The 25,703-nt window shown below is 60.9% G+C and overlaps 1 protein-coding gene across 5 annotated transcripts; it reads right to left on the bottom strand.

The window, feature by feature from the left end:
• EPPK1 (epiplakin 1) lies at positions 1–25,703 on the bottom strand. Of its 5 annotated transcripts, none has more exons than XM_039464729.2 (2): positions 25,638–25,703; positions 1–20,553 (listed from the first exon to the last, which is right to left on the bottom strand). In XM_039464729.2, exons 1-2 carry the CDS (start codon positions 25,686–25,688, stop codon positions 8,617–8,619), a joined length of 11,988 nt encoding a protein of 3,995 aa, XP_039320663.2. In that variant the 5' UTR covers positions 25,689–25,703; the 3' UTR covers positions 1–8,616. The 5 variants fall into 5 exon arrangements, with proteins under 5 accessions (XP_039320663.2, XP_039320661.2, XP_039320660.2 ...); XM_039464727.2 differs by having other exon boundaries at positions 25,629–25,703; XM_039464726.2 differs by having other exon boundaries at positions 25,620–25,703.

Here is a 25,703-nt window from a genome sequence, read left to right on the forward strand (position 1 = left end):
TTTCACAGGACAGCAATATAATCATACATAAATGCTAAGAAATAGAGGCATGCATACAGCATACAGATAAGGCCAAGAGCAAGTGGAAGGTGAGTGACATCTTTGGTGAGCTCTTCTCGGTGGAAATGGCCCTCACTGCTGGTGTCTCAGCATAGGCAGCAAACTGCTTGAAAGGACTATTTGTGTAACAGTGAGACAGCCAAAGAATTCACATCACTCACTCCTTTTTTGTTTGAGGGACCTTTACCCGCTTCTGCATGTAGGTCAGGATAATCGCAGAGCACTGAGATAAAACAGAAGAACAGTAGTTTTCATGTAGTTTTTGAAACTCAATCTAGGACTGAAGGGGAAGCATGTGAACAGCTAGCTATGTTTTGTTGAAGATTTACAGGAGCATCGTGACCTGGAAAGGACGAGGGAGTTCCCAGCCACCTCGGACCCTCAATGGCACCCAGTCGTCCACAGTCATCATTACCTCTTGATCGCAAGCCCTCCTCTCTCCCCTGCCCAAACATGAAAAGGGCCCAACTCTCGTACTGACATGAAATGGTTCCTGAGGGCGCTTGTCCGCGTCTGCTGGGCTTGCTGCTCGTAAAATTGAAGTTGCCTGCGGGGCGCGGTGGCTCACGCCTGTAATCCCAGCTCTTTGGGAGGCTGAAGCAGGCAGATCACCTGAGGTTGGGAGTTGAAGACCAGCCTGACCAACATGGAGAAACCCCATCTCTACTAATAATATGAAAATTAGCTGGGCGTGGTGGTGCATGCCTATAATCCCAGCTATTTGGGAGGCTGCGGCAGGAGAATCGCTTGAACCCGGGAGGTGGAGATTGCAGTGAGCCAGGATCGTGCCATTGCACTCCAGCCTGGGCAACAAAAGTGAAATTCCGTCTCAAAAACAAAAAGCAAAATGAAGCTGCCTTCCTGGCTCTGACTCCTTGTCTCTTGACTTACTGGCTATCATGCAGGAGCAGCGGAAGTTTGGATTTGTCACTGTTTGGACATTTTTAGTTACTTACAAAACTTGTTGGCTGGTCGCTGTGGCTCGTACCTGTAATCCCAGCACTTTGGGAGGCCAAGGCAGGCCGACCACCTGAGGTCAGGAGTTTGAGACCAGCCTGGCCAACGTGGTGAAATCCTATCATCTCTACTAAAAATACAAAAATTAGCCAGGTGGGGTGGCACATGCCTATAGTCCCAGCTACGTGGGAGGCTGAGGCATGAAAATCGCTTGAATCCAGGAGGCAGAGGTTGCAGTGAGCCGAGGTCACGCTGCTGCACTCCAGCCTGGGCGACAGAGCAAGACTCCGTCTCAGAAAAAAAAAAAAAAAAAAAAAAAAAAAAAGAATTGCATTTTGTTAGAAGAGCAAGAAGAACAGCACAAACAAGTAAATACGGAATTGTCCGACGGGTGATCCTGTATCCGCCCAGCATTCCTCGGCTTCTCTTCTCTCTGCACCTGTGCTATTGTACAGCAGAAGCAAAGGCCCTTCTGTAACTGACCTGGCCTCACCCCAGACCAGCAGGGACGGAAGCTAGGTTTGGTTCTGTTCCCCTCGGTAACTAAATCAGGCCCTGTCAGGTGAAGCTTAGTGTCTCCAAGCTGAGGGTCGGACCTGTTGGGAGGGGCTCCTGTGACCTTGGGGTTGGGGGCCAGTCTGGGTCTCTGGCTCTCTGTGGAGCTTCCTCTGGTCTGGCTCTGTTGCTGCTTTTGGGAGGTCAGCTGTTGGTCTCCCTCCTGTTCCCAGGCAATCTGACTTTTCTCTCTGGCTGCCTCTGAGAGCTCTCTCAGCCTTTCCACGTCTGCAGTTTCATTAGGATATAAATAAGGATTGGGACATTGATTCAGACGTTAATGTCTTTGATCTGGAAAATTCTAAGCCTTTATCCTCTCCAGCGTTTCCTCTGCCCCATTCTCTATCTTCTGAGCTTCAGGGTCTCCATCTGAGGTATGTTACACCATCTGACTCCTCTCTTTGCCCCTTAGCTCCCCTCCTGCTCTTCCCCGATTTTATCTTCATGGGCTTTGTTCTCCAAAATGCCTTCTATTCTGTCTTCCATTTCACCTGCTCCCTGCCTGACTTGTCGGATATGCGGGTTAAATCTGCCCGTTGGATTCTTAGCTTTAGCGATTGCTGTTCACGGTTGACCATGGCTATTGCATGATCTTTGTGGGCTTGCTCTCTCATTTCTGTGGGTTCTTCCCCATGGAGTCTTCATTCCTGATGTGCTCTGGTTTCTTTGGTTGTGTGCTAGACACCATTTTGAGAAGTATTTATAGGAATAAGCTGAAGGCACCACGTGATGTGTAGGGCTGTTGGGGCCACACAGGGTCGTGGGGTGTCCCTTATGCTGTGCCGAGGTAGGGGATCCAAGAAGTGAAGAGACAGGACACTGAAGAACTGGAGAAGGGCATCTGGACTCTGGGGGCCACATCTCCTATGAGTGGAGATCAGCGAGGACCCCCAAATGCCCCAGAGCATCTGTGACAACGTCTAGGGTGTTGCTGTCCTGAAGCTGCCTTATCCCAAACTCAAGGCCTTAAAATCTTCAGACCACCCTAGTAGGCAGAAGTCTGTGCAGGGCTGGTTGACCCTTAGGTTGTGCCCCCTCAGGAGCTTTTGTAAAGTAGGAGGGTCTTTTGAGTTTCCCACCTTTGGTAGATCCTGGTTGGTGACGTCCCAGAGGCACCAGCTCCCTCTCTGTCTGGATTGTAGAGCTGTATCCATGGGCCATTGTGGTTGAAGTTGGGGCCGATGTGACTCACCATCAGTGCCCCGGGCTGGCACAGCTTAGCGTGCATTCTGACTCTGAGTTGTTGCCCTGGCGCGGGCTGTTGCCCACATGTCTGCTGCGAGGCTACCTGTCCTCACTGTGGGCCCCACAGCATAAGTGTAAGCACCAACCTCAGCCTCTGCACTACCTGGGAAGCATGAGGGTCTCATTGCACTCTGATGGTGCTACTCCTACCGCTCAACCACAGGCGCGCCTTCTGTCAGCACGGCGGTGCTCTGCCCTTAGCGTCTGCCCACCTGTCAGGATGTCTTTGTTTTTTTGTATTTTTTGTTTTTTTGAGACCGAGTTTTGTTCTTGTCACCCAGGCTGGAGTGTAGTGGTGTGATCTCAGCCCAGTACAACCTCTGTTTCCTGTGTTCAAGTGATTCTCCTGCCTCAGCCTCTTGAGTAGCTGGGATTACAGGCGCCTGCCACTACACCTGGCTATTTTTTTTTTTTTTTTAGTAGAGACAGTGTTTCACCCTGTTGATTTGGCTGGTCTCGAACTCCTGAGCTCAAGTGATCTACCCACCCCAGCCTCCCAAAGTGCTGGGATTACAGGTATTAGCCATCACGTCCAGCCTGTCAGGATGTCTTTGAAATAACCCCCACCAGCACTGGAAGGAGTCAAGAAAAGAAAACCCAGGCGTCCACCTCCTCGGTCTCCACCTTTTCTTCTCACTGTCTCCAGGGTAGAAGGCGTGAAGGGTTGTGAAGGCACTGGAGAAGAGTCACACCCACATAGAACAACGGAAGCAGAGATCCCATCACCAACCCCATGGCCAACCTCATCAAAAACTGCACGGGGAACCCCATCACCAACCCCATCACCAATCCCATCATGAACCCCATCAGAAACTTCATCACAAACCCCAGCATGAACCCCGTCAGAAACTTCATCACAAATCCCAGCATGAACCCCGTCAGAAACTTCATCACAAACCCCAGCATGAACCCCGTCAGAAACTTCATCACAAACCCCAACATGAACCCCGTCAGAAACTTCATCACAAACCCCGTCACCAACCCATCGCCAACCCCATCACCAACCTCATCACCAGCTTCATCACTAACCCATCACCAGCCTCACTGTGAACCCTGTCACCAACCATTATGAACCCCATCACCAATCCTATCACAAACTCCATCTCAAACCTCATTACCAGCCCATCACCCACTGCATTACAAACCTGTCTTTCAAGCCTATTTTGTTGCTGGAAAGTCTACTTTGATTATAAATTAGAATATAGGCTATGTGTGGTGGCTCATGTCTGTAATTCCAGTACTTCGGGAGGCTGAGGCGGGTGGATTGCTGGAGCCCAGAAGTTCAAGACCAGCCTAGGCAACATGGTGAAACCCCATCTCTACAAAAACCTGCTGGGCATTTGTCTTTGACTTTCTGGTCCTTAAAAAATCAGCTGGGCATAGTGGCACACACCTGTAGTTCCAGCTACTCACAAGGCTGAGGTGGGAGGATTGCTTGAGCCCAGGAGTTCAAGGCTGCAGTGAGCTGTCGCACCACTGCACTCCACCCTGGGTGACAGAGTGAGACCCTGTCTTAAAAAAGAAAAAAAAAAAAAAGGAGAAAAATCTGAATCTGAATATTAACTAGTTTTTCTTTTGGATTCTTTCTATAATCATCCTAATTTCCTTACCACTAGAAGGGTGACTTGGGCTGACTGGGGAGAAAATCTCATTTTCAGATAGGAAGAAAAAGCCACACAAATGTTAAAAATAACAAAAGCAACGCTGTGCTACTCCGCTCCGTCATTCTTGTGGATGGTTTTTGAACACTTCCAAGTGCTCACAACTGCTATGCGAGTTAGGTGTTATTATGATGACCACTTTACAAAAAGGGAGACTGAGGCACTGAGACGTGAAGTCACTCGTGGAAGAGCCCGCAGTCACGAAGGCGCAGTGGGAGCATTGAGGCAGGGGTTCAACCCCAGGGCTTGCCATCTGCCCCCCACAGGAGCATCCTTTATCCTTAGAGACTAGAGAGAAATGTTTTCAGGGGAACCCGGGGGTCTCCAAATGTATCCTGGTTCTAACCCCGAGGCATAAGTACCTGGAGCCTGGTGACTGAGGGAGTCCCCGGAGCGTGCGTCTCCTGTCCCCACCTGCCCCATAGATAATGGCAGAAAAGTTCCTCAATTTAGAGACAGATATAAACTTATGAAATTCAAGAAGTTTGACCAACTCTAGATAGGGTAAAATAAAATAGTGTATGTATTTATATGTGTAAAATTCCTCAGCAGCAGACTTTGTTTTGAGATGGAGACTTACTCCATTGCTCAGGCTGGAGTGCGTGGTGCGATCTCAGCTCACTGCAACCTCCGCCTCTTGAATTCCAGTGATCCTCCCACCTCAGCCTCCCAAGCAGCCGTGATTAGCAGTACCACCATGTCCAGCTAATTTTTGTATTTTTAGTAGAGACAGGGTTCCACCATGTTGGACACACTGGTCTCAAACTCCTGACCTAAAGTGATCTGCCTGTCTTGGCCTCCCAAAGGGCTTGACCTGCCGACTTTAAAAGAAAATGCTCAAGAACGGTATGTAGCCTGAAGGGAATGATACTAGAGGGAACTGGAACTTCAGGAATGCAGGAAGAGCAGCAGAAATGGCATATATTTAGAGAAGCATAATATGCTGTTTTCACTTTTTTTTTTTTGAGACAGAGTCTTGCTCTGTCATCCAGGCTGGAATGCGGTGGCTCGATCTCAGTTCACTGCAACCTCTGCCTCCCGGGTTCAGGCCAGATTCTCCTGCCTCAGCCTCCTGAGTAGCTGGGATCACAGGCACCTACCATCATGTCCAGGTAATCTTTGTATTTTTAGAGACGTGGTTTCGCCATGTTGGCCAGGCTGATCTTGAACTTCTGACTTCAGATGATCCACCCACCTCAGGGTCCGATAGTGCTGGAATTACAGGCGTGAGCCACCGCGCCTGGCCTGTTTTTAAAAAATCATTAAAAATATCTATTACTGTTGAGGCCTGGTGTGGTGGTTCACGCCTATAATCCTAGCACTTTGGGAAGCCAAGGTGGGGAGATTGCCTGAGCTCAGGAGTCCCAGGCCAGCATGGGAAACATGATGAAACACCGTTGAGTAGAGACTAAAATACAAAAAACTTAGCTGGGTATGGTGGTGCACACCTGTAGTCCCTGCTGCTTGGCAGGCTAAGGCACAAAAATCACTTGAACCCAGGAGGTGGAGGTTGCAGTGAGCCAAGATCGTACCACTGCATTCCAGCCTGGGCAGCAGAACAAGACTCTGTCTCCAAAAAGAAAAAACACGTCTCTACTGTTAAAAGCAAAACTGCCACGTAGACTACCAGGCAGGATTTTCAATGCATGTAGATGTGGTAATATGACAAAGACAGCGGGGGCGGGGAGGGGGGCATGTGGAGAAAGAAACCTCACCTCAAATGAGAGCGCAGGGCAGGGACTCCGAGAAGACTATAAAAAAAAATCCTAAGTACAGCCGGGCGCGGTGGCTCACGCCTGTGGTCCCAGCACTTCGGGAGGCCGAGGCTGGTGGGTCACAAAGTCAGGAGGTTGAGATGGCCTGGCCAATATGGTGAAATCCCGTCTCAACTAAAAATGCAAAAATTAGCGGGGCATGATGGTGCACCTCTCTAGTCCCAACTGCTCAGGAGGCTGAGGCAGAAAAATCGCTTGAACCCCGGAGACTGAGGTTGTGTTGAGCTGAGATCATGCCACTGCACTCCAGCTTGGGCCACAGAGCAAGACTCCAGCTCAAAAAAAAAAAAAAAAAAAAAAAAAAAAGGCCGGGAGCGGTGGCTCAAGCCTGTAATCCCAGCACTTTGGGAGGCAGAGGCGGGTGGATCATGAGGTCAAGAGATCGAGACCATCCTGGTCAGCATGGTGAAACCCTGTATCCACTAAAAATACAAAAAAAAATTAGCTGGGCATGGTGGCGCGTGCCTGTAATCCCAGCTACTCGGGAGGCTGAGGCAGGAGAATTGCCTGAACCCAGGAAGTGGAGGTTGCGGTGAGCCGAGATCGCACCATTGCACTCCAGCCTGGGTAACAAGAGCGAAACTCCGTCTCAAAAAAAAAAAAAAGTCTAAATGCATAAATAGTCATATAGAATGTAATGGTGTAAATATACCAATCCAAACATAGAGATTGTGAAATTGGATAAAGATAGCCCCCACCCATTAATATGCTGTGTGTAAGAGACTCACTTCAAATATAATGACAAAGATAAGGTAAAAGTCAAAGGCTAGAAAACGTGGAGCTCATAAACACCGATCAGGTGTGTATTCCCTGCCGCGCATTGCCGTAAAGCGCACAGTGAGGACTCGGGCAGCACCGGCACCCGGCACACATGCAGGGCCTGCTCAAGAACAACAGGAGGAACGTGTGTGACAGCGCCCTGCCGAGGCCTTTCCCATACCTGTTTTTCAGGGTTCTCCCTGGCCCCCAAGTCCAGGCTGGCACCCTGACTGCATCCCCCATCCCAGCCTTCACCACTGGTTGCACGGCGATGAAATTTGGCTCAGAGCTGTTAAGTGGCTTGTGCCGAGTGACGACTTTGACATCTGTGAACGTTAGCACATGTGAACCTCACTACCGTTTCTGTTTCCTTGCTGGCCCCCTGTCCCCTCAGGCCCACCTCCAGACCCTGGCAGGGATTTTCTCCAGAGCCTGGAAGGCACATTTTGATGAGTTACCCAGATGTCATTTCTGCCCTGAGGCCACTGGCTCTTCATCCAGAATGTCCAAGCCCTGTCCTCACAGTCTGCCCTTGGTCCAGCCAGCCCAGCACAGGGACTGTCCTCTGTGGTGCCCACGCCCAGCCCACAGGCCCCCAGGAAGCCAGCCACACACAGCCACTGGGCAGCACACCTGGGTTCTCGCTGCTACCGTTGGAGAGCGAGCCGCCCAGATGCCGCAGGCAACCCATGTGTGGAGTGAATGAAGGGGGACTGGTGCAGCTTCTTTGTCACCTGCTCCAACTGCCACTCTTCTGTTAACAACGGGAGTTCACGCTCTCCCGGGAATCTCTGAGCATGACTTCACTGCAGCCTAGGATACGATTCTGAGATAGGGCTCTAGGAACCCTGGGGTTTGGATGGCTTCCTTCACTTGTTTAATCTACTATCTATCTCTGTATTCAGGGTATAAACATTGGTGATTGAACCTTCAAAAACCTGAAATCAAAAAAAAGAGTTTCATTCATATTTTACTCGTCCAGCACTTTTCTTTGTAAACTGTCACCACAGGTATTTCTCCACAGCAGAGTCGCTCGGTAAACGCTGGTGAGGTCACACTATAAGGTGAAGCAGCAGCCAGGAGATGGAATCCAGCCCCTGCTCTTGGCCAGCACAGCAGGGAGCAGGAAGGCACTGGAGGAAGCAAACTGAGCCAGAGCACGAAGTAGGAGACGTGGGCTGATGAAAAATGGGTTTCACGATGAATATGAATGGCGCAACATCAGGGAAATCAGTGCATTTAATGAAAATTACACGGCGACAAAGCGCTGCTGGTTGACATGATGGACTGAGAGTCTACAGTGACCTTGCTTAAAAAGGCAGCAAGTGAATCCAAAACAGACACCAAAATGCTCTGGGGAAAAAAAAAAAAGTCGTGAAAAGTGAAACCATCTGAAAGCAAGAGGGCCACAGAAAAACCACGAAATCAATTATGAAAGATGTTCACAGGAAGACAAATTCCATTGACAATACATGATAACTTGAAACACTTTCCACAGGTAGCTGATGGGTAAAACATCAAAATGAAAGAATATGAACACACACAAAACCAGAATTAGGCCTCATCTTCTCGAGAGTTGCAGAATATTCATAAGGGGACCACAGTCACTGCAGAGAGACAGAAAGAAATAGGAGCCCGGTCTCAGGGTCGAGAGTTGCCCTCTGCAGCAATTGCAGGTACGTGAGGTTCTCGTGCGTGTTGGGGTCGAAGAAGCCCTTGGTGTCGTCACTGGGGTCCGCCAGGACACGGTTCATCTCCTCGTCGAAGTAGCCGCGCCGGTAGGCCACGTCCACGGGCACGCGGTGGCTGTGCACGGGGTCGATGACTCCGCCCGTGGCGATCTGGGCCTCCAGCAGGCGGATGCCGTGATCCCGCACGATGAGGTCCTTCTGCATGGCCTGGAAGAGGGAGATCTGCTGCCCGGTGTAGGGGTCGGTGTAGCCGGTGACGGCGCGCTCGGCCGACAGCAGCTTCTCCTGGATCTCGCCGCCCACCACGCCCGCAGCCACGGCCTCCTCCACGGACAGCCTCAGGTTGCGCACGGGGTCGATGACGAAGCCGGTGGCCGCCTGCGCCTCCAGCAGCACCAGGGCCGTGCCGGGCCGCAGCACGCCCTTCCACATGGCCTGGTAGATGCTCATCTTCTCCTGGCGGCCCAGCTCGTCCTTGGCGGGCACCAGGACCCCCGCGATGCAGCTGGTGCCCTCAAGGTAACGCTTGACCGAGTCCATCTCCGTCACCTCCTGCAGGGTCTTGGTGCCCTGGGCCAGGGCCCGCAGGGTGTCGGGGCCCAGGATCCCGGACTTGTGCAGCTCGGAGGCGGACACCTGGCGCCTCAGGCCGCGGAAGGACACTTTGCTGAGCCGCTCCTCGGTCTCCTCGATGATCCGGGTGAGGACGGCGACCAGGTCGGGCAGGCCCAGGGTGCCGGCCGCGTGCTGGGCCAGGAGCTCGTCTCGGCGGGCCTCGCTCAGGTACGAGGAGAAGAGGACGTCCCACACGGAGACCGGCCGCCCCTGGAACTGCCCGTGCTGCACCTCCATGGTGGCGCCACGCAGGATCCGCTCCTGGTGGTGGGTGGCCTCGGCCTCACCCGGGGAGTGCCCCGAGTCACTGTCCCCTTGCCCGGCTGGCCCCGGGTCCCGAGGGTCACGCGAGGCCTCCTGGAGCTCCTGCCGGCCCCCCGGGATCTCCTCGGCCTCCTCGATGATGGTGGTCAGTTGGCGGGTCAGCGCGGGCAAGGCCAGCCTCCCCGAGCCGAACTGGGCCAGCAGCTCCTCCCGGGTGGTTCTGCTCACGTAGCCGGACGCCAGCACGTCCCACACGGGCACCGCGTGTCCCCGGAGGCGGCCCACCTTGACCTCCATGGTGGCCGCGCGCAGGGCCTCCCGGGGGTCTGGATGTCGGCGCCCGGCCCCGGCCTCAGCCTCGGCCTGTGCCAGCAGCGAAATGAGGGTGGCACCCAGCTCCTCCACGGTCAGCGTGCCCGCCCGGTACCTGCTCAGCAGGTCCTGGCGCCGGCCCTCGGACACCTCGCGGTAGAAGAGGAGCTCCCAGACGGAGACGCTCTGGCCCCGGAGGGCGCCCGAGCCCGGCGTCACGCGGGCGTCACGCAGGGCACGGCGCAGCTCCTCGCTCAGCTGGTGCACGGCGGAGCCCCGGCCGGCCAGCTGCAGCATGTAGAGCCCGGTGTCCGGGTCACGCACACAGCGGCGCAGCAGCTGCACGTACGTGAGGTTCTCGTGCGTGTTGGGGTCGAAGAAGCCCTTGGTGTCGTCGCTGGGGTCCGCCAGGACACGGTTCATCTCCTCGTCGAAGTAGCCGCGCCGGTAGGCCACGTCCACGGGCACGCGGTGGCTGTGCACGGGGTCGATGACTCCGCCCGTGGCGATCTGGGCCTCCAGCAGGCGGATGCCGTGATCCCGCACGATGAGGTCCTTCTGCATGGCCTGGAAGAGGGAGATCTGCTGCCCGGTGTAGGGGTCGGTGTAGCCGGTGACGGCGCGCTCGGCCGACAGCAGCTTCTCCTGGATCTCGCCGCCCACCACGCCCGCGGCCACGGCCTCCTCCACGGACAGCCTCAGGTTGCGCACGGGGTCGATGACGAAGCCGGTGGCCGCCTGCGCCTCCAGCAGCACCAGGGCCGTGCCGGGCCGCAGCACGCCCTTCCACATGGCCTGGTAGATGCTCATCTTCTCCTGGCGGCCCGGCTCGTCCTTGGCGGGCACCAGGACGCCCGCGATGCAGCTGCTGCCCTCCAGGTAGCGCTTGACCGAGTCCATCTCCGTCACCTCCTGCAGGGTCTTAGTGCCCTGGGCCAGGGCCCGCAGGGTGTCGGGGCCCAGGATCCCGGACTTGTGCAGCTCGGAGGCGGACACCTGGCGCCTCAGGCCACGGAAGGACACTTTGCTGAGCCGCTCCTCGGTCTCCTCGATGATCCGGGTGAGGACGGCGACCAGGTCGGGCAGGCCCAGGGTGCTGGCCGCGTGCTCGGCCAGGAGCTCGTCTCGGCGGGCCTCGCTCAGGTACGAGGAGAAGAGGACGTCCCACACGGAGACCGGCCGCCCCTGGAACTGCCCGTGCTGCACCTCCATGGTGGTGCCACGCAGGATCCGCTCCTGGTGGTGGGTGGCCTCGGCCTCACCCGGGGAGTGCCCCGAGTCACTGTCCCCTTGCCCGGCTGGCCCCGGGTCCCGAGGGTCACGCGAGGCCTCCTGGAGCTCCTGCCGGCCCCCCGGGATCTCCTCGGCCTCCTCGATGATGGTGGTCAGCCGGCGGGTCAGCGCGGGCAAGGCCAGCCTCCCCGAGCCGAACTGGGCCAGCAGCTCCTCCCGGGTGGTTCTGCTCACGTAACCGGACGCCAGCACGTCCCACACGGGCACCGCGTGTCCCCGGAGGCGGCCCACCTTGACCTCCATGGTGGCCGCGCGCAGGGCCTCCCGGGGGTCTGGATGTCGGCGCCCGGCCCCGGCCTCAGCCTCGGCCTGTGCCAGCAGCGAAATGAGGGTGGCACCCAGCTCCTCCACGGTCAGCGTGCCCGCCCGGTACCTGCTCAGCAGGTCCTGGCGCCGGCCCTCGGACACCTCGCGGTAGAAGAGGAGCTCCCAGACGGAGACGCTCTGGCCCCGGAGGGCGCCCGAGCCCGGCGTCACGCGGGCGTCACGCAGGGCACGGCGCAGCTCCTCGCTCAGCTGGTGCACGGCGGAGCCCCGGCCGGCCAGCTGCAGCATGTAGAGCCCGGTGTCCGGGTCACGCACACAGCGGCGCAGCAGCTGCATGTACGTGAGGTTCTCGTGCGTGTTGGGGTCGAAGAAGCCCTTGGTGTCGTCGCTGGGGTCCGCCAGAACACGGTTCATCTCCTCGTCGAAGTAGCCGCGCCGGTAGGCCACGTCCACGGGCACGCGGTGGCTGTGCACGGGGTCGATGACTCCGCCCGTGGCGATCTGGGCCTCCAGCAGGCGGATGCCGTGATCCCGCACGATGAGGTCCTTCTGCATGGCCTGGAAGAGGGAGATCTGCTGCCCGGTGTAGGGGTCGGTGTAGCCGGTGACGGCGCGCTCGGCCGACAGCAGCTTCTCCTGGATCTCGCCGCCCACCACGCCCGCAGCCACGGCCTCCTCCACGGACAGCCTCAGGTTGCGCACGGGGTCGATGACGAAGCCGGTGGCCGCCTGCGCCTCCAGCAGCACCAGGGCCGTGCCGGGCCGCAGCACGCCCTTCCACATGGCCTGGTAGATGCTCATCTTCTCCTGGCGGCCCGGCTCGTCCTTGGCGGGCACCAGGACGCCCGCGATGCAGCTGCTGCCCTCCAGGTAGCGCTTGACCGAGTCCATCTCCGTCACCTCCTGCAGGGTCTTAGTGCCCTGGGCCAGGGCCCGCAGGGTGTCGGGGCCCAGGATCCCGGACTTGTGCAGCTCGGAGGCGGACACCTGGCGCCTCAGGCCACGGAAGGACACTTTGCTGAGCCGCTCCTCGGTCTCCTCGATGATCCGGGTGAGGACGGCGACCAGGTCGGGCAGGCCCAGGGTGCTGGCCGCGTGCTCGGCCAGGAGCTCGTCTCGGCGGGCCTCGCTCAGGTACGAGGAGAAGAGGACGTCCCACACGGAGACCGGCCGCCCCTGGAACTGCCCGTGCTGCACCTCCATGGTGGCGCCACGCAGGATCCGCTCCTGGTGGTGGGTGGCCTCGGCCTCACCCGGGGAGTGCCCCGAGTCACTGTCCCCTTGCCCGGCTGGCCCCGGGTCCCGAGGGTCACGCGAGGCCTCCTGGAGCTCCTGCCGGCCCCCCGGGATCTCCTCGGCCTCCTCGATGATGGTGGTCAGCCGGCGGGTCAGCGCGGGCAAGGCCAGCCTCCCCGAGCCGAACTGGGCCAGCAGCTCCTCCCGGGTGGCCCCGCTCACGTAGCCGGACGCCAGCACATCCCACACGGGCACCGCGTGTCCCCGGAGGCGGCCCACCTTGACCTCCATGGTGGCCGCGCGCAGGGCCTCCCGGGGGTCTGGATGTCGGCGCCCGGCCCCGGCCTCAGCCTCGGCCTGTGCCAGCAGCGAAATGAGGGTGGCACCCAGCTCCTCCACGGTCAGCGTGCCCGCCCGGTACCTGCTCAGCAGGTCCTGGCGCCGGCCCTCGGACACCTCGCGGTAGAAGAGGAGCTCCCAGACGGAGACGCTCTGGCCCCGGAGGGCGCCCGAGCCCGGCGTCACGCGGGCGTCACGCAGGGCACGGCGCAGCTCCTCGCTCAGCTGGTGCACGGCGGAGCCCCGGCCGGCCAGCTGCAGCATGTAGAGCCCGGTGTCCGGGTCACGCACACAGCGGCGCAGCAGCTGCACGTACGTGAGGTTCTCGTGCGTGTTGGGGTCGAAGAAGCCCTTGGTGTCGTCGCTGGGGTCCGCCAGGACACGGTTCATCTCCTCATCGAAGTAGCCGCGCCGGTAGGCCACGTCCACGGGCACGCGGTGGCTGTGCACGGGGTCGATGACGCCGCCCGTGGCGATCTGGGCCTCCAGCAGGCGGATGCCGTGCTCCCGCACGATGAGGTCCTTCTGCATGGCCTGGAAGAGGGAGATCTGCTGCCCGGTGTAGGGGTCGGTGTAGCCGGTGACGGCGCGCTCGGCCGACAGCAGCTTCTCCTGGATCTCGCCGCCCACCACGCCCGCAGCCACGGCCTCCTCCACGGACAGCCTCAGGTTGCGCACGGGGTCGATGACGAAGCCGGTGGCCGCCTGCGCCTCCAGCAGCACCAGGGCCGTGCCGGGCCGCAGCACGCCCTTCCACATGGCCTGGTAGATGCTCATCTTCTCCTGGCGGCCCGGCTCGTCCTTGGTGGGCACCAGGACGCCCGCGATGCAGCTGGTGCCCTCCAGGTAGCGCTGGACGTGCTTGTCCTTCCTGAGCTGCTGCACCGTGCTCCGCCCGGCTTCCAGGTCCTGCAGCATTTCCTCTGTGATGATGCCTGAACTTAGGAGTTCCGAGGCTGTGACTTGTCCTCTAATCCCTTGGAACCACAGTTGTTTACTGCCCTTTTCCTGCTCCTCAATCGTGTCTGAGATCAGCTGTGCTACCTTCTGCAGCGCCCGGCTCGTATCCAGTCTGTACATCCTCACCAGCTGGAGCTTCTTCTCCTCCGTCACGTATTCCGAATTCAGCAGTGTCCACAGTGTGGGCTTCTGGCCTCTGAACCTTCCCACTGTTATCTCCACCTGCTCTGCCTCCAGGGCCCTTCGCGTCTCGTCGTCAACATACTGGGAGTCCCGTGCGTCCTTGGCCACTGGGAAGAGTAGCCAGCCAGTGGCCTCTTGCCGGTGGCACCTGTGCTGCAACTCTTGGTACGAGACCTTCTCCTGCGTGTTCGGGTCCACAAACCGTTTCCTCATGTGCTTCTGGTCAGAAATGAGTGCATACATGTCCTTGTGCAGACAGCCCCGCCTGTAGGCTGTTTCCAATGGGAGCCGGTGGTGGTGCCGTGGGTCGATGACACCCCCGGTGGCCACCTGCACCTCCAGCAGCCTCAGCGCCTCTGCCTTCCCGACGAGCTGCTTCTGCATGGCCTGGAACAGCGGGATGGTGTCTCCCGTGGCCGGATCCCTGTAGCCCGTGGCAGCCCTCTCGGCCTTCAGGAGCCTTTCACGTAGCTCCTCGCTCACCAGGCCCACAACCACGGCCTCATCTACAGAGAACCTCTGGTGGGTGCAGGGGTCCAGAAGGAAACCAGTGGCGGCCTGCGCCTCCAGCAGCCAGGTCGCAAATGCTACAGGGATAAGCTCCTTCCTGCTGGCCTCATGGAGGCTCACGACCTCCGTGGTGGAGGGCACCGTCACCCCTGCGATGCAGCCGCTGCCTTCTAGGTAGGGCTTCAGGCACTCCAGTGTGCTGAGCACCTGCCCCCCAGTCCTCCCTGCACGAAGCATGTGGAGGGTCTTCTCATCGATGATCCCAGAGTTGAACAGCTCTGCAGCTGTCACCTCCCCTCTGATGGCCGCCACCTTGATGCCTTGGTTTTGCGTCTCTGTTTCTTCAATTGTCGTGGTGATGATTTCCAGCAACTTCTCCAGGCCCCCACTCTGGGTTCCATATGCCTGGATCAGCTCCCGCTTCCTGTCCTCTGTGAAGTATGGAGAGGACAACAGGTCCCAGAAAGAGACCACCTGGTCAGCAAACCTCCCCACGCGCATTTTTGCAGTTCTGGATAGCAGCACGTGTCTTGTGGCCTCATCGATGTACACGTAGGTGTCGCCCTTCTTCACAATCTGTAGCAGGTACAGGCCGGTCTCGGGGTCCTCCACGCAGCGCTCCAGCAGCTGCAGGTACGTGAGGTTCTCGTGCGTGTTGGGGTCGAAGAAGCCCTTGGTGTCATCGCTGGGGTCCGCCAGGACGCGGTTCATCTCCTCGTCGAAGTAGCCACGCTGGTAGGCCACGTCCACGGGCACGCGGTGGCTGTGCACGGGGTCGATGATGCCGCCCGTGGCGATCTGGGCCTCCAGCAGGCGGATGCCGTGCTCCCGCACGATGAGGCCCTTCTGCATGGCCTGGAAGAGGGAGATCTGCTGCCCGGTGTAGGGGTCGGTGTAGCCGGTGACGGCGCGCTCGGCCGACAGCAGCTTCACATAGGTTTCTTTGCCGAACATCCCTGCCTTGAACGCCTCCTCCACGGTCAGCTTCTGGTTCTCCACGGGGTCGATGATGAAGCCGGTGGCCGCCTGCGCCTCCAGCAGCACCAGGGCCGTGCCAGGCCGCAGGATGTGCCTCCTCAGGGCTTCTGGGATGCTCATCCTTTCCTGGGTGCCCTGGACAAGGACCCCGGCAATGAAGTTGCCGCCCTCCAGGGACCGCCTCACGCTGTCCATCTCTGCCACCTCCGTCACAGTCGTCGCCCCCTGGCTCAGCTCGTCCAGCGTCTTCTTGCTGATCAGCTGAGCCCTGAACAGGTCCCTGGCTGACACCTGCTTCCGGAGGCCTCTGAAAGTGGCCTGCAGGGGCTGCCTCTCCGCTGCCTCCACCAGGGCAGTGACTGCACTGACCACCTGCCGTAGGGCCGCAGCCCTCCCAGACCGGCAGAGTGCCACCAGCTCCTGCCGCTTGTCAGCGCCAACGTACTCGGAGCGCAGCAGGTCCCAGAGTGACACGCTACAGCCCTGAAGCCTCCCCGTGCTGACAGGCACCTTCATGGCCCTCAGAGCCACTGCAGTGTGCTCATCCACCTCCAGCGCTGTGTCCGAGGGCAGGGGCAGCAGCAACAGGCCGGTCTCAGCGTCCTGCACGCAGCGCTCCCTGAGCTCCTGGTAGGTCACCTGGTCCTTTGCACTGGGGTCAAAGAAGAACTTGTTGTCCTCGTCAGCCGCAGTCAGCGCTCGGCTTGTCTGCGTGTCCAGAAGGCCAAGTCTGCAGGCCGCCGCCTGGGGCAGGTGCACCCCATGGGCAGGGTCCACCACGCCCCCCGTGGCCAGCTGCACCTGCAGGAGGGGGAAGCCCTCCTTCTGCGGCACAAGCCCCTTCTCCATTGCCTGCCACAGCGAGAGGGAGCCCCCAGAGTAGGGATCCGGGTACCCGGCCACTGCCCTCTCGGCCTGCCCCAGCTGCTCACTCAGCTCCCTGCCCACCAGGCCGACCTTAATTGCATCCTCCACTGACAGTCTCTGGTTGGTCAGGGGGTCGACAAGGGAGCCAGACGCCACCTGGGCTTCCAGCAGCCTCTGGCCCAGGCCTGCAGGCAGTAGGCCATCCCTCGTGGCCTGGGAGATGCTGGCCTTGGCCCCGGAGGGCTGCAGCAGTACACCAGCCACGCAGCCCGTGCCCCACAGGCAGGCCTTCACCGCCGGCTGCTCAGCGACCTGGGTGGGTGACTGCTTGCCCTCAGCCAAGGCCTTAAGGGTCTCCTGGGTGATGATGGCAGCATCCCGCAGCCAGACGGCAGGGACCTCACCCCGCGGGCCTGGCACCGTGACGTGGGCCTGGGCCCGGAGCTTGGTCTCCTGCACAGAGGCGAGCAGCTCTGGCACAGCTGTCCTCCCTTCCTGCACGTCCTCCAGCAGAGCTCTCCGCTGCTCCTCGGTGAAGAGGCAGGAGCTGAGCAGGTCCCAGAGGGACGGGCCGTCCTTGCTGCCCGGCACGGCCTGCAGGCTTCTCTGGACCTGCTCCTCAGTAGGGAGGGCAGGAGCACTCTCTGGCAAGGGCAGGAGGTGAAAGCCAGAAGTCTCATCCCTGGGGCACTGCTCCAGGAGCCGGGCGTAGCTGGTGTGCCCCTGGCCATCTGGTGTGGGGAAGGTCTCGGAGGAGCTGGACAAGGCCGTCTCCATCTCCTGGTCGACAAAGCCACGCTGAATGGCCACTGGCATGGGGAGGCGGTGGTGGCCCGTGGGGTCGATGACCCCTCCTGTGGCCACCTGAGCCTCCAGGAGGCGGGCAGTTTGGTCCCAAGGGATGAGACCTTTCTTCATGGCCTGGAACAGGGACACCTGCTTCCCAGAGAAGGGGTCTCTGAAGCCAGTGATGGCACCCTCAGCCCGCTTCAGCCGGCCATACAGCTCTGGCCCCACCACACCCCTGCGCACAGCCTCATCCACTGAGAGGCTCTCCAGGCCATGAGGGTCCACGATGGCTCCGGTGGCTGCCTGGGCCTCCAGCAGAGCCAGGGCCACACTGGGCCCCAGCAGCTTCCGCCTCATGGCCTGGTAGAGGCTAAGCTGCTGGCCAGAGGGCAGCAGCCTCACGCCGCCCACAGCTCCCAGGCCGCACAGGTACCTGCGGACGCTATCCATGAGGAGGAGGGCCTCAGGGCTGACCGTCCCAGCCAGCACTTGGTCCAGCAGCTGCTGGTCGATGATACGCGCCTCCAGGAGCTGGTGGGCAGTGACCCGGCCCCGCAGTGCAGGCAGTGTGACGTCCGCCTGCCTCTGCGTCTCAGCCTCCAGCAGCTGGGCCACCTGCCCCAGCGTGACCTCACGCCGCCGGTAGCGATGCAGCAGCTGCCTCCTGCGGGTCTCGCTGAAGTACTCAGAGTTGATCAGCTCCCACGCGGAGACCCTCTGCCCCTGAAACCGCCCGTACTTCACGGAGAGCAGCAGGTTCTGGAAGGCCTGCCGGGTGGCACCGTCCACCAGCGGGCACTGTGTGCTGCCGAGTGGCAGGAGGTACAGGCCCGTCTCGGGGTCCTCCACGCAGCGCTCCAGCAGCTGCAGGTACGTGAGATTCTCGTGTGTGTTGGGGTCGAAGAAGCCCTTGGTGTCGTCAGAGGGGTCCAACAGGATCATGTTCAGCATCCGATCAAAGTAGCCACGCCGGTAGGCCACGTCCACGGGCACGCGGTGGCTGTGCACGGGGTCGATGACGCCGCCCGTGGCGATCTGGGCCTCCAGCAGGCGGATGCCGTGCTCCCGCACAATGAGGCCCTTCTGCATGGCCTGGAAGAGGGAGATGGGCTGCCCGGTGTAGGGGTCGGTGTAGCCGGTGACGGCGCGCTCGGCCGACAGCAGCTTCGCGTACACATCGGGCCCGATGACACCGGCCCTCAGCGCCTCCTCCACAGAATGCGCCTTATTTTCTTTCGGGTCGATGATGAAGCCGGTGGCGGCCTGCGCCTCCAGGAGGATGAGGGCGGTGCCGGGTCGCAGGAGCCCCTTGCGTCGGGCCTCATAGATGCTCAGGCGCTCCTGGGAGCCGGGCAGCAGCAGGCCAGCGATGCAGCCGGTGCCCTGCAGGTACCTCTGCACGGAGGCCAGGCTGCTCACGTCCTGGGCCGAGGCCTGCCCGTGTTCCAGCTGCTCATACAGGTCCTGGTCGATGATCTCAGCTTCGAGCAGCTCTCCTGGTGTCACGGTGTCCCTCAGCCCAGAAAAGGTGACCCTGGCAGTGGCTGCAGCCTGCTCGAGGGTGGCACTCAGCTCAGCAGCCAGCTCCTCCACAGAGAGGGTCCCTTCCTGGTGCTGCTGGGCCAGCATCGCCCTCCGCTCTGCAGAGATGGCCTCAGAGAAGAGCAGCTCCCAGAGGGACACGGGCCGGCCCCGGAACTTCCCCACGGAGATGGTGGTTGTGGCTGAACTCAGGGCCTGCCGAGTACTGTGTGTGATGAATGGGGGTCCCTGGGGCTCCCGTTCCCTGGGCCCCCCGGAGAGCGGCAGGAAAGCAAGACCAGTGTCGGGGTCGGTGACACAGCGGGTCAGCAGCTGCTCATAGCGCAGGCCGCCATGTGTGCCGGGGTCTGAGAAGCCACCGGCTCCCGAGAGCTGTTGCTGAGTGTCTTCATCCAGGCAGCCGTACTGCAGAGCGGCCTCCAGCGGCAGCCGGAGCCTGCGCACTGGACAGACCAGCCCTCCCGTGGTCAGCTGGGCATCCAGGAGCCGCAGCGCCAGTGGGCTGTCCACCAGCCCCTTCTTCATGGCCTGGAAGAGGGGGATTTGGGAGCCACTGAAGGGGTCGTGGTACCCTGTCACAGCCTGCTCAGCCACCAGGAGCTGCTCGTAGAGCTCTGGGCCGACCAGGCCTGCCCTGACTGCCTCATCCACCCACAGCCGCTGGCCTGTGGTGGGGTCCACTAGGGTGTGGGTGGCGGCCTGGGCCTCTAGGAGTGGCAGCGCGGTGCCCATCGGGAGCAGGTGCTCGGCGGCAGCCTGGAAGAAGCTCTTCTTGTGGCCTTCGGGCAGCAGGACGACCCCGGCCACGCTGCCGGTACCCTCCAGGTAGCGCCGCACCTCGGCCCGTGCGCTCACGTCCGCTGCAGCCAGCCTGCCCTCCTGCAGACCCTGCACAGCCTCCTCATCCAGGATGCCCACCTCCAGCAGCTCGGCTGCACTCACGGCCCCGCCCACAGAGCGGAAGGTGATCTTGAGAGGCAGCAAGGCCAGCCCCGAGCCGGGGGCCCGTACACACCTTGCCAGCAGCTGGTGGTACGTCAGCCGCTCCAGCGTGTTGGGGTCGAGGAAGTGCAGGATGCCTGTGCCAGGCTCAAGCTCTGACAGCTTGTGCCACGTCTCCTGGTCCAGGAGGCCCTGCTGGCAGGCTTGCTCAGGGGCCACACGTACGCCATGGGCAGGGTCCACCAGGCCACCAGTGGCCAGCTGGGCCTCCAGCCAGCTCTGGCCCAGGGCCCTGTCCACAACCTCCTTCCCGATGGCCTGAAACAGGGGCAGCTTCTCACCCCCGTAGGGATCAGGGTAGCCTGTAGCAGCACGCTCAGCGGCCAGCAGCTTCTCCTTCAGCTCCAGCCCCACCAGGCGCTGCTTCAGGGCCTCAGACACAGGGAGCAGCTGGCCCTGGGCAGGATCCACCAGGCCCCCAGTGGCTGCCTGGGCCTCTAGCAGAGCCAGCCCAAGCCCAGCGGGCAGAAGACCCTGCTCCATGGCAGTGTAGACGCCCTGGGCCTGGCCCGAGGCCTCCACATACACCCCAGCTATGCTCCTGGCCTGGGCCCTGGGGGCTGTGCCGGCTCCCAGCGTGGCTGCCATGGCTCTGGGGACGCTGGCCTGCTCCGTGCTGTTGGTGCCCGGGAGGTGAAAGCTGCTCATCACATATAGCTGGTTATGCAGAGCCTGCTGAGGTCCACCTCTGTCCTGCAGGGGACAGAAAGGCTCAGTCAGGGACCCTGCGTGGCCTGGTGGGCACGAGGGAAGATGTGGTCGCGGGGCCAATCCCATGCTATCCGGGCCGAGCTCCACCCACAGAGTGCAGCCAGAGAGTCCCCGAGGAGCTGAGTCTGCCTGGGAGCGCTCCATCAGGAGTACCACAGAAGTGCAGGCTCAGAGGGACAGGGCGGGCACAGAGAACCAGAGCGCAGGGACCCAGGCTGGCTGCCAGGAGCCTCTCGGGACTCCAGGGCTGTCCCTCCTGCAGGCCTCCACCCCAGGCCCTGTGCCCTCGGGTCATGCCTGGGCACCCCGGTCCCCAACCCTGCCTGAGGGGCCCAGCCCTACTCCATGGGGCTGTGGCTCCACCGTCAGGGCCCACCACTCAGCCGGGGAATCTTCCCACCTCCGGGCTCCTCTCTTTTGTTCTCCAAAGGCTCTGCCCCACCCTAGCTCCAGCGACTTCTTGAAACCTCCCACCCCACCTGGACCTGTCACTCCAGAGAAGCCTCTGCCACCTCCTGCTGGCTCCGCCCTCCCTCCGCAGCCATGTACCAGGCTCCAGCGCGAATCCTGCCCTCTGAACCCAGCCGGGCCCCGCACCCTCCTCTGCCTGTGCTAGATCTCACATGCCCCAGCACTGCGGCCTCTGGGCTGTTGCCCCTCTGAGCCCACACCCTGCCCTGGGGGCCGCAGCCACGTGGTAGTCCTGCGAGGAGCCGTGTGCAGGCCAGGCAAGGCTCTCTCCCCGATGGGCCCCGGTCCTCCGGCTGCAGCCCCAGCATGCCCCGTGCTGACCCTTTCCATCCACAGCTGTGCGACTGGCTGAGCAGGGCGCAGGTGCCTCACCTGCATCCCTACCGCTCCTGCACGTCAGCCGCCTCCACCCAGGCCCATCCCCTTCTGCACCAGGTTGGACTGTGTGCCCTAAAAAGGTATGTGTAAGTCCTAATCTACAGTCCCTGAGAATGTGACCTTATTTGGAAACAGGATCTTTGCAGATGTCATGCCGTCAAGGTGCGGCCATACCGGGCTAGGCTGGCTCTTACCCAATGTAACTAGTGTCCTTGTAAGAAGACAGACAACAGCCAGGTGCAGTGGCTCACAACTGTCATCCTAGGACTTTGTGAGGCCAAGGTGGGTAGATCGCCTGAGGTCAGGAGGCAGAGACTAGCCTGACCAACATGGTGAAATCCTGTCTCTACCAAAAATACAAAAATTAGCCTAGTGTGGTGGCAGGTGCTTGTAATCCCAGCTACTTGGGAGGATGAGGCAGGAGAATCGTTTGAACCCGGGAGGCGGGGGTTTCAGCTGAGACTGCACCACTGCACTCCAGCCTGGGGCGACAGAGTGAGACCCCGTCTCAAAAAAATGAAAACATTTAAAAAAGAAAAAAAAGAAGTCACGCACACAGGGAGAAGACAGAGGCAGAGACTGGATCTACAAGCAAGGAATTCCCAGGACGCCCGTGGCCCCAGAAGCTGGAAGCGGCAGGAAGGATCCTTCCCTCCAGCTCCGGAGGGAGCACGACCCTGCCCACTCCTCGCCTGCTGGCTTCTGGCCTCCAGAGGCGTGACAGCAAGTTCCTGCTCTTCAAGCCCCTGCAGTGTTCTGCGCCCCTGTGCCCACCCACCCAGGAGTAGGGTCTGCTCCCCATTTTCTCAGCACCACAGGCACCAGACCCCCTCTTGGTTCTCACCCTCATTCCGGCTGGAGCCTCCCTCTGTTCAGCAGCCTGTCCATGCCCACCCTTCCCTACCTCTACAAGGGGTCTCGGGAGAAGGGCCGGACCCCACGTTTGCGCCCGACCCCCACTCTCCACAGCTCTTGAGGCAGCTGCCCTCCGCGGCTACCAAACGCAACACGTGCATTTTGGACTTGGCTGCCACCCTTCTCCGTGGCCCAGGCTACGGAGGCTCCGCTCTCCAGTAACAGGATTCTGCTCCATCTTCATTCACCCATTAGATCTGAGACCTCCTCCCACCTACCCTCAGCCTCCCAAATCTGCAGCAAGAGCCCAGCCTGTCCTGGGTCCAGCTGCCTCCTGGAGGTCTTACTGGCACCCCATGCTGCTCGTCCTCTGAATGTGCAGAGCCTAACCCTAGAAAGCGCTGAGTCCTTCCCGTCCCCTTTCCCCACATCTGGTCCCACGAAGGGCACACTCCTGGGGCAACTCCAAGGGCTGTCAAGGCTTATCGATGCCCCTCCTCAGGGCTGCCTGTTAAAACTGTGGCCCACTTAGTCTCCACAGCAAAACTCTAGCCCCCTCTCCTCCCATCTGCAGATACTGGTCCTGGGGCTCCTCAGGGCATCCTGCTGCTGCTGGGCTGATCGGAGCCTCAGACACAGAGCCAGGGCCAGAGGGCTCACCACCACCCCACTGGCCACGTGCAGAGAGCCAGGGCTCCAGGGAGCAGTGCTGCAGCTCAGCTGTCCTGAGGGGCCGTGCTCAGGATGCAGTGTCAGGTGGCTGAGAAGATGTGGAGGATGCAGAGAACCACGGAGCAGGCGGCTGTTAAACGGCCAGCATTGGAGAAAGCTCCCAGAGGCTACAGACATCTGGGCAGCTGGCCGGTGCACCACAGGGATGCCTGGGTGCGAATCATCATGGTGCAACTGGCCGCGGACCCGCTGGTGACACCACAAACTGCCCAAGCCAGAATCTGCTGTTCCGAATGACTTCTGGAAGGCACAGCTAGAGTGCCAGCTCCCCAGTGACATCTTGCAGGCTGGAGCACCATTCCCCAGGAAGCCAGCTATACCACTCCAAAACCTGGTGTCCCATGCGTGTGTCCCAGGAGGTGGGCCACAGGGGTCTCTGGGAACCAAGGCCTGGTGGCCACAGTGGCCCACCCACCCTCTCCCTCTGACCCATGATGGACATGATGGCACTTGGGCTCCTCAGCTCCATAGCTCTGTGGTGGGTGGGCTCAGCTGTCCTGGTCCCTGGAGGGGAACACTTCTTCCAGGGGACACAGCTAGTGTCACTGAGTCAAAGGCTATGCTGCTCCCAGGCCACTCCAGACTGTCATGTCCCAGGAGCAAGCCAGGAGGAGGCGCCCATCTGGCAGGGGGCAGGCCTGGGCAGCAGAAGGAGGCACTGCGGAGAGGGGCAGGCAGTGCTCGGGCACCTGGTCTGGGCACCCAGGTCCTGCCTGGTTCTCACAGTCAATGAAACATCACCCCCAGCCCTAGAGGGGACCCTCACAGAACAGGATCTTGTCACACCTGACAAGTCCTGAGCCAGCAGGCACGCCCGGGTGGAGGGCATCCGGCCTGGAGTACAGGGAGGTGGCCCCAGGGGCCAGATCCTCACTGAGAACTTTCTTTCTGTACTTCCCCAGGAAGAGGCCGGGTTCAAGGGCACAGCCTGTCTGGGGTGACCTTCTCTGCTTCTCAGGGGGTGCACGAGATGGTGGGTTGGGCCAGCTTCTCCTTTATCCACCCTGCTTCCTCCTCCCTTCCCTTCCTGAGGCCATCCTGAGACAACTCCCTTGTGACCCCTGCATCAGACTGCTTCCAGGAACCCAGCCTGCCTCCCCTAGGTGAGGAGATGAGAGGAGCACCTGGCTTCCCAGCAAGGGGGAGGGGCGGTGCCCACTGGGAGGTGGGAGGAGGTCTCAGATTTAATGGGTGAATAAAGATGGAGCAGAATCCTATTACTGGAGACGGGAGCCTCCATAGCCTGTGTCGCGGAGGTGGGTGGCAGCCAAGTCCAAAATGCGTGTTGAGTTTGGCAGGGATGGGGTGGGGGGTTGGGGAGGGTGGGGACAGCATCTTGACCAGCCTTCGACCTGGGCTCGGGCAGCCAGCCCAGACCGGCCACGTGCTGTGTGGGCCGAAGAAGCTAGGCCAGCGGCTCCAGTTCCCCAAACAAAGAGGAGATTCAGGGAGGAAGGCTGGAGACTGGGTGCTTGGAGCAGGGAGTCGGGGGCAGGCGTGCCCTGCATGTGTGTGTGCCAGCCAGTGCACGCCCGCACCGTGTGTGAGATGCGGCCTGTGGCTGCCTGCGCCACTCCCTGTCTCTTCCTCGGTGACCTTGGGCCTGGTATGAGCCCTCCTGGGCCCTGCCCCTTCCCAGGGCCCTGCCCCTTCCGAGCCTGGGCAGGAAGAAGGCCCAGGAGAGGGCGCCTGACTCCATGTGGGGACTGGGGAGGGCAGGTGGGTTGGAGAGTCTGCAGCCAGACGGGGGTGGGAGGGCAGCTTCGAGTGTGGGGGCATCGGGAGGAGGTGGCTGCTGCCCAGGTGACCATGGGGAGGAGGCTGAGCAGATTTCCCCAGAGTCTGAGGCACAAAAGGCCCCCCCCTGCGGATTCCCCACCTCAGGGGGCCCCCAGGCACCAGTGGTGGAGGGCCATTCCCGAGGAAGGTGGGTCTGCATCTCTTGGGAGAGGTCACTGCCTGTCACCAGACTGCACAGCGGGTCCTCGCTGCGGCCTGGGACACGGGTCGGGGCGGCTGCAGCTGCCTGCCTGAGCCGGGTCAGGACAGACCCTGCCTGGGCCCACACAGGAGGCGGCAGACTTGGCCTCTGCCCGGGTATGTGCCCTTTTGGGAAGACACCACCCGCCTGCATCCTGCACCACAGTCGGAGATCAGGCCCCGCTAACCAGCTTGGTACAGCGCAGCGCGGCGAGGAGCAGGGACGCAGAGCCCTGGGTCCAAGCGACGGGCAGGACCCTTCCCGCCTCTGCCTCCCGCAGGGGCCGCCCGGGGACCGCTCACCGGCTCACCCAACGCAGGCAGCTCCCCCGGGTGAGCGACGCCGCCCCCTCCATCTGCCGCCCAGCCCTGCCCCCCGCAGAGCCCGCCCCGCCCAGCCCTTGCTGCCGGAAACCGCCCGGCCCCTGAGACCCCCACCCGTGGCCGCCTCTCCCGTGACGGTCGGGGCGGGCGCCCGGGACTCGGAGAGGGGCCACCTCGGCCCTCCGAGCTCAAACTGCCCCAGGCGGGACACCTGCGGCCCTGGAGCCCAAGCCGCGCCTCACCCTGGCCTCGGCGAGCGGCTCCCGCAAGAGTCCGGGTCCCCCCGCGCCCGGCCGCACCTGCCGCACCTGCCGCACCTGCCGCACCTGCCCGTGCCGTGGCGTCCGCAGTGTCCCGCGCGCTCGCGCCGCCCGCATTTCAAGCCGCGCAGG

Source organism: Saimiri boliviensis, chromosome 15 (assembly GCF_048565385.1).
Source record: "Saimiri boliviensis isolate mSaiBol1 chromosome 15, mSaiBol1.pri, whole genome shotgun sequence".
NCBI lineage: Eukaryota > Metazoa > Chordata > Mammalia > Primates > Cebidae > Saimiri > Saimiri boliviensis.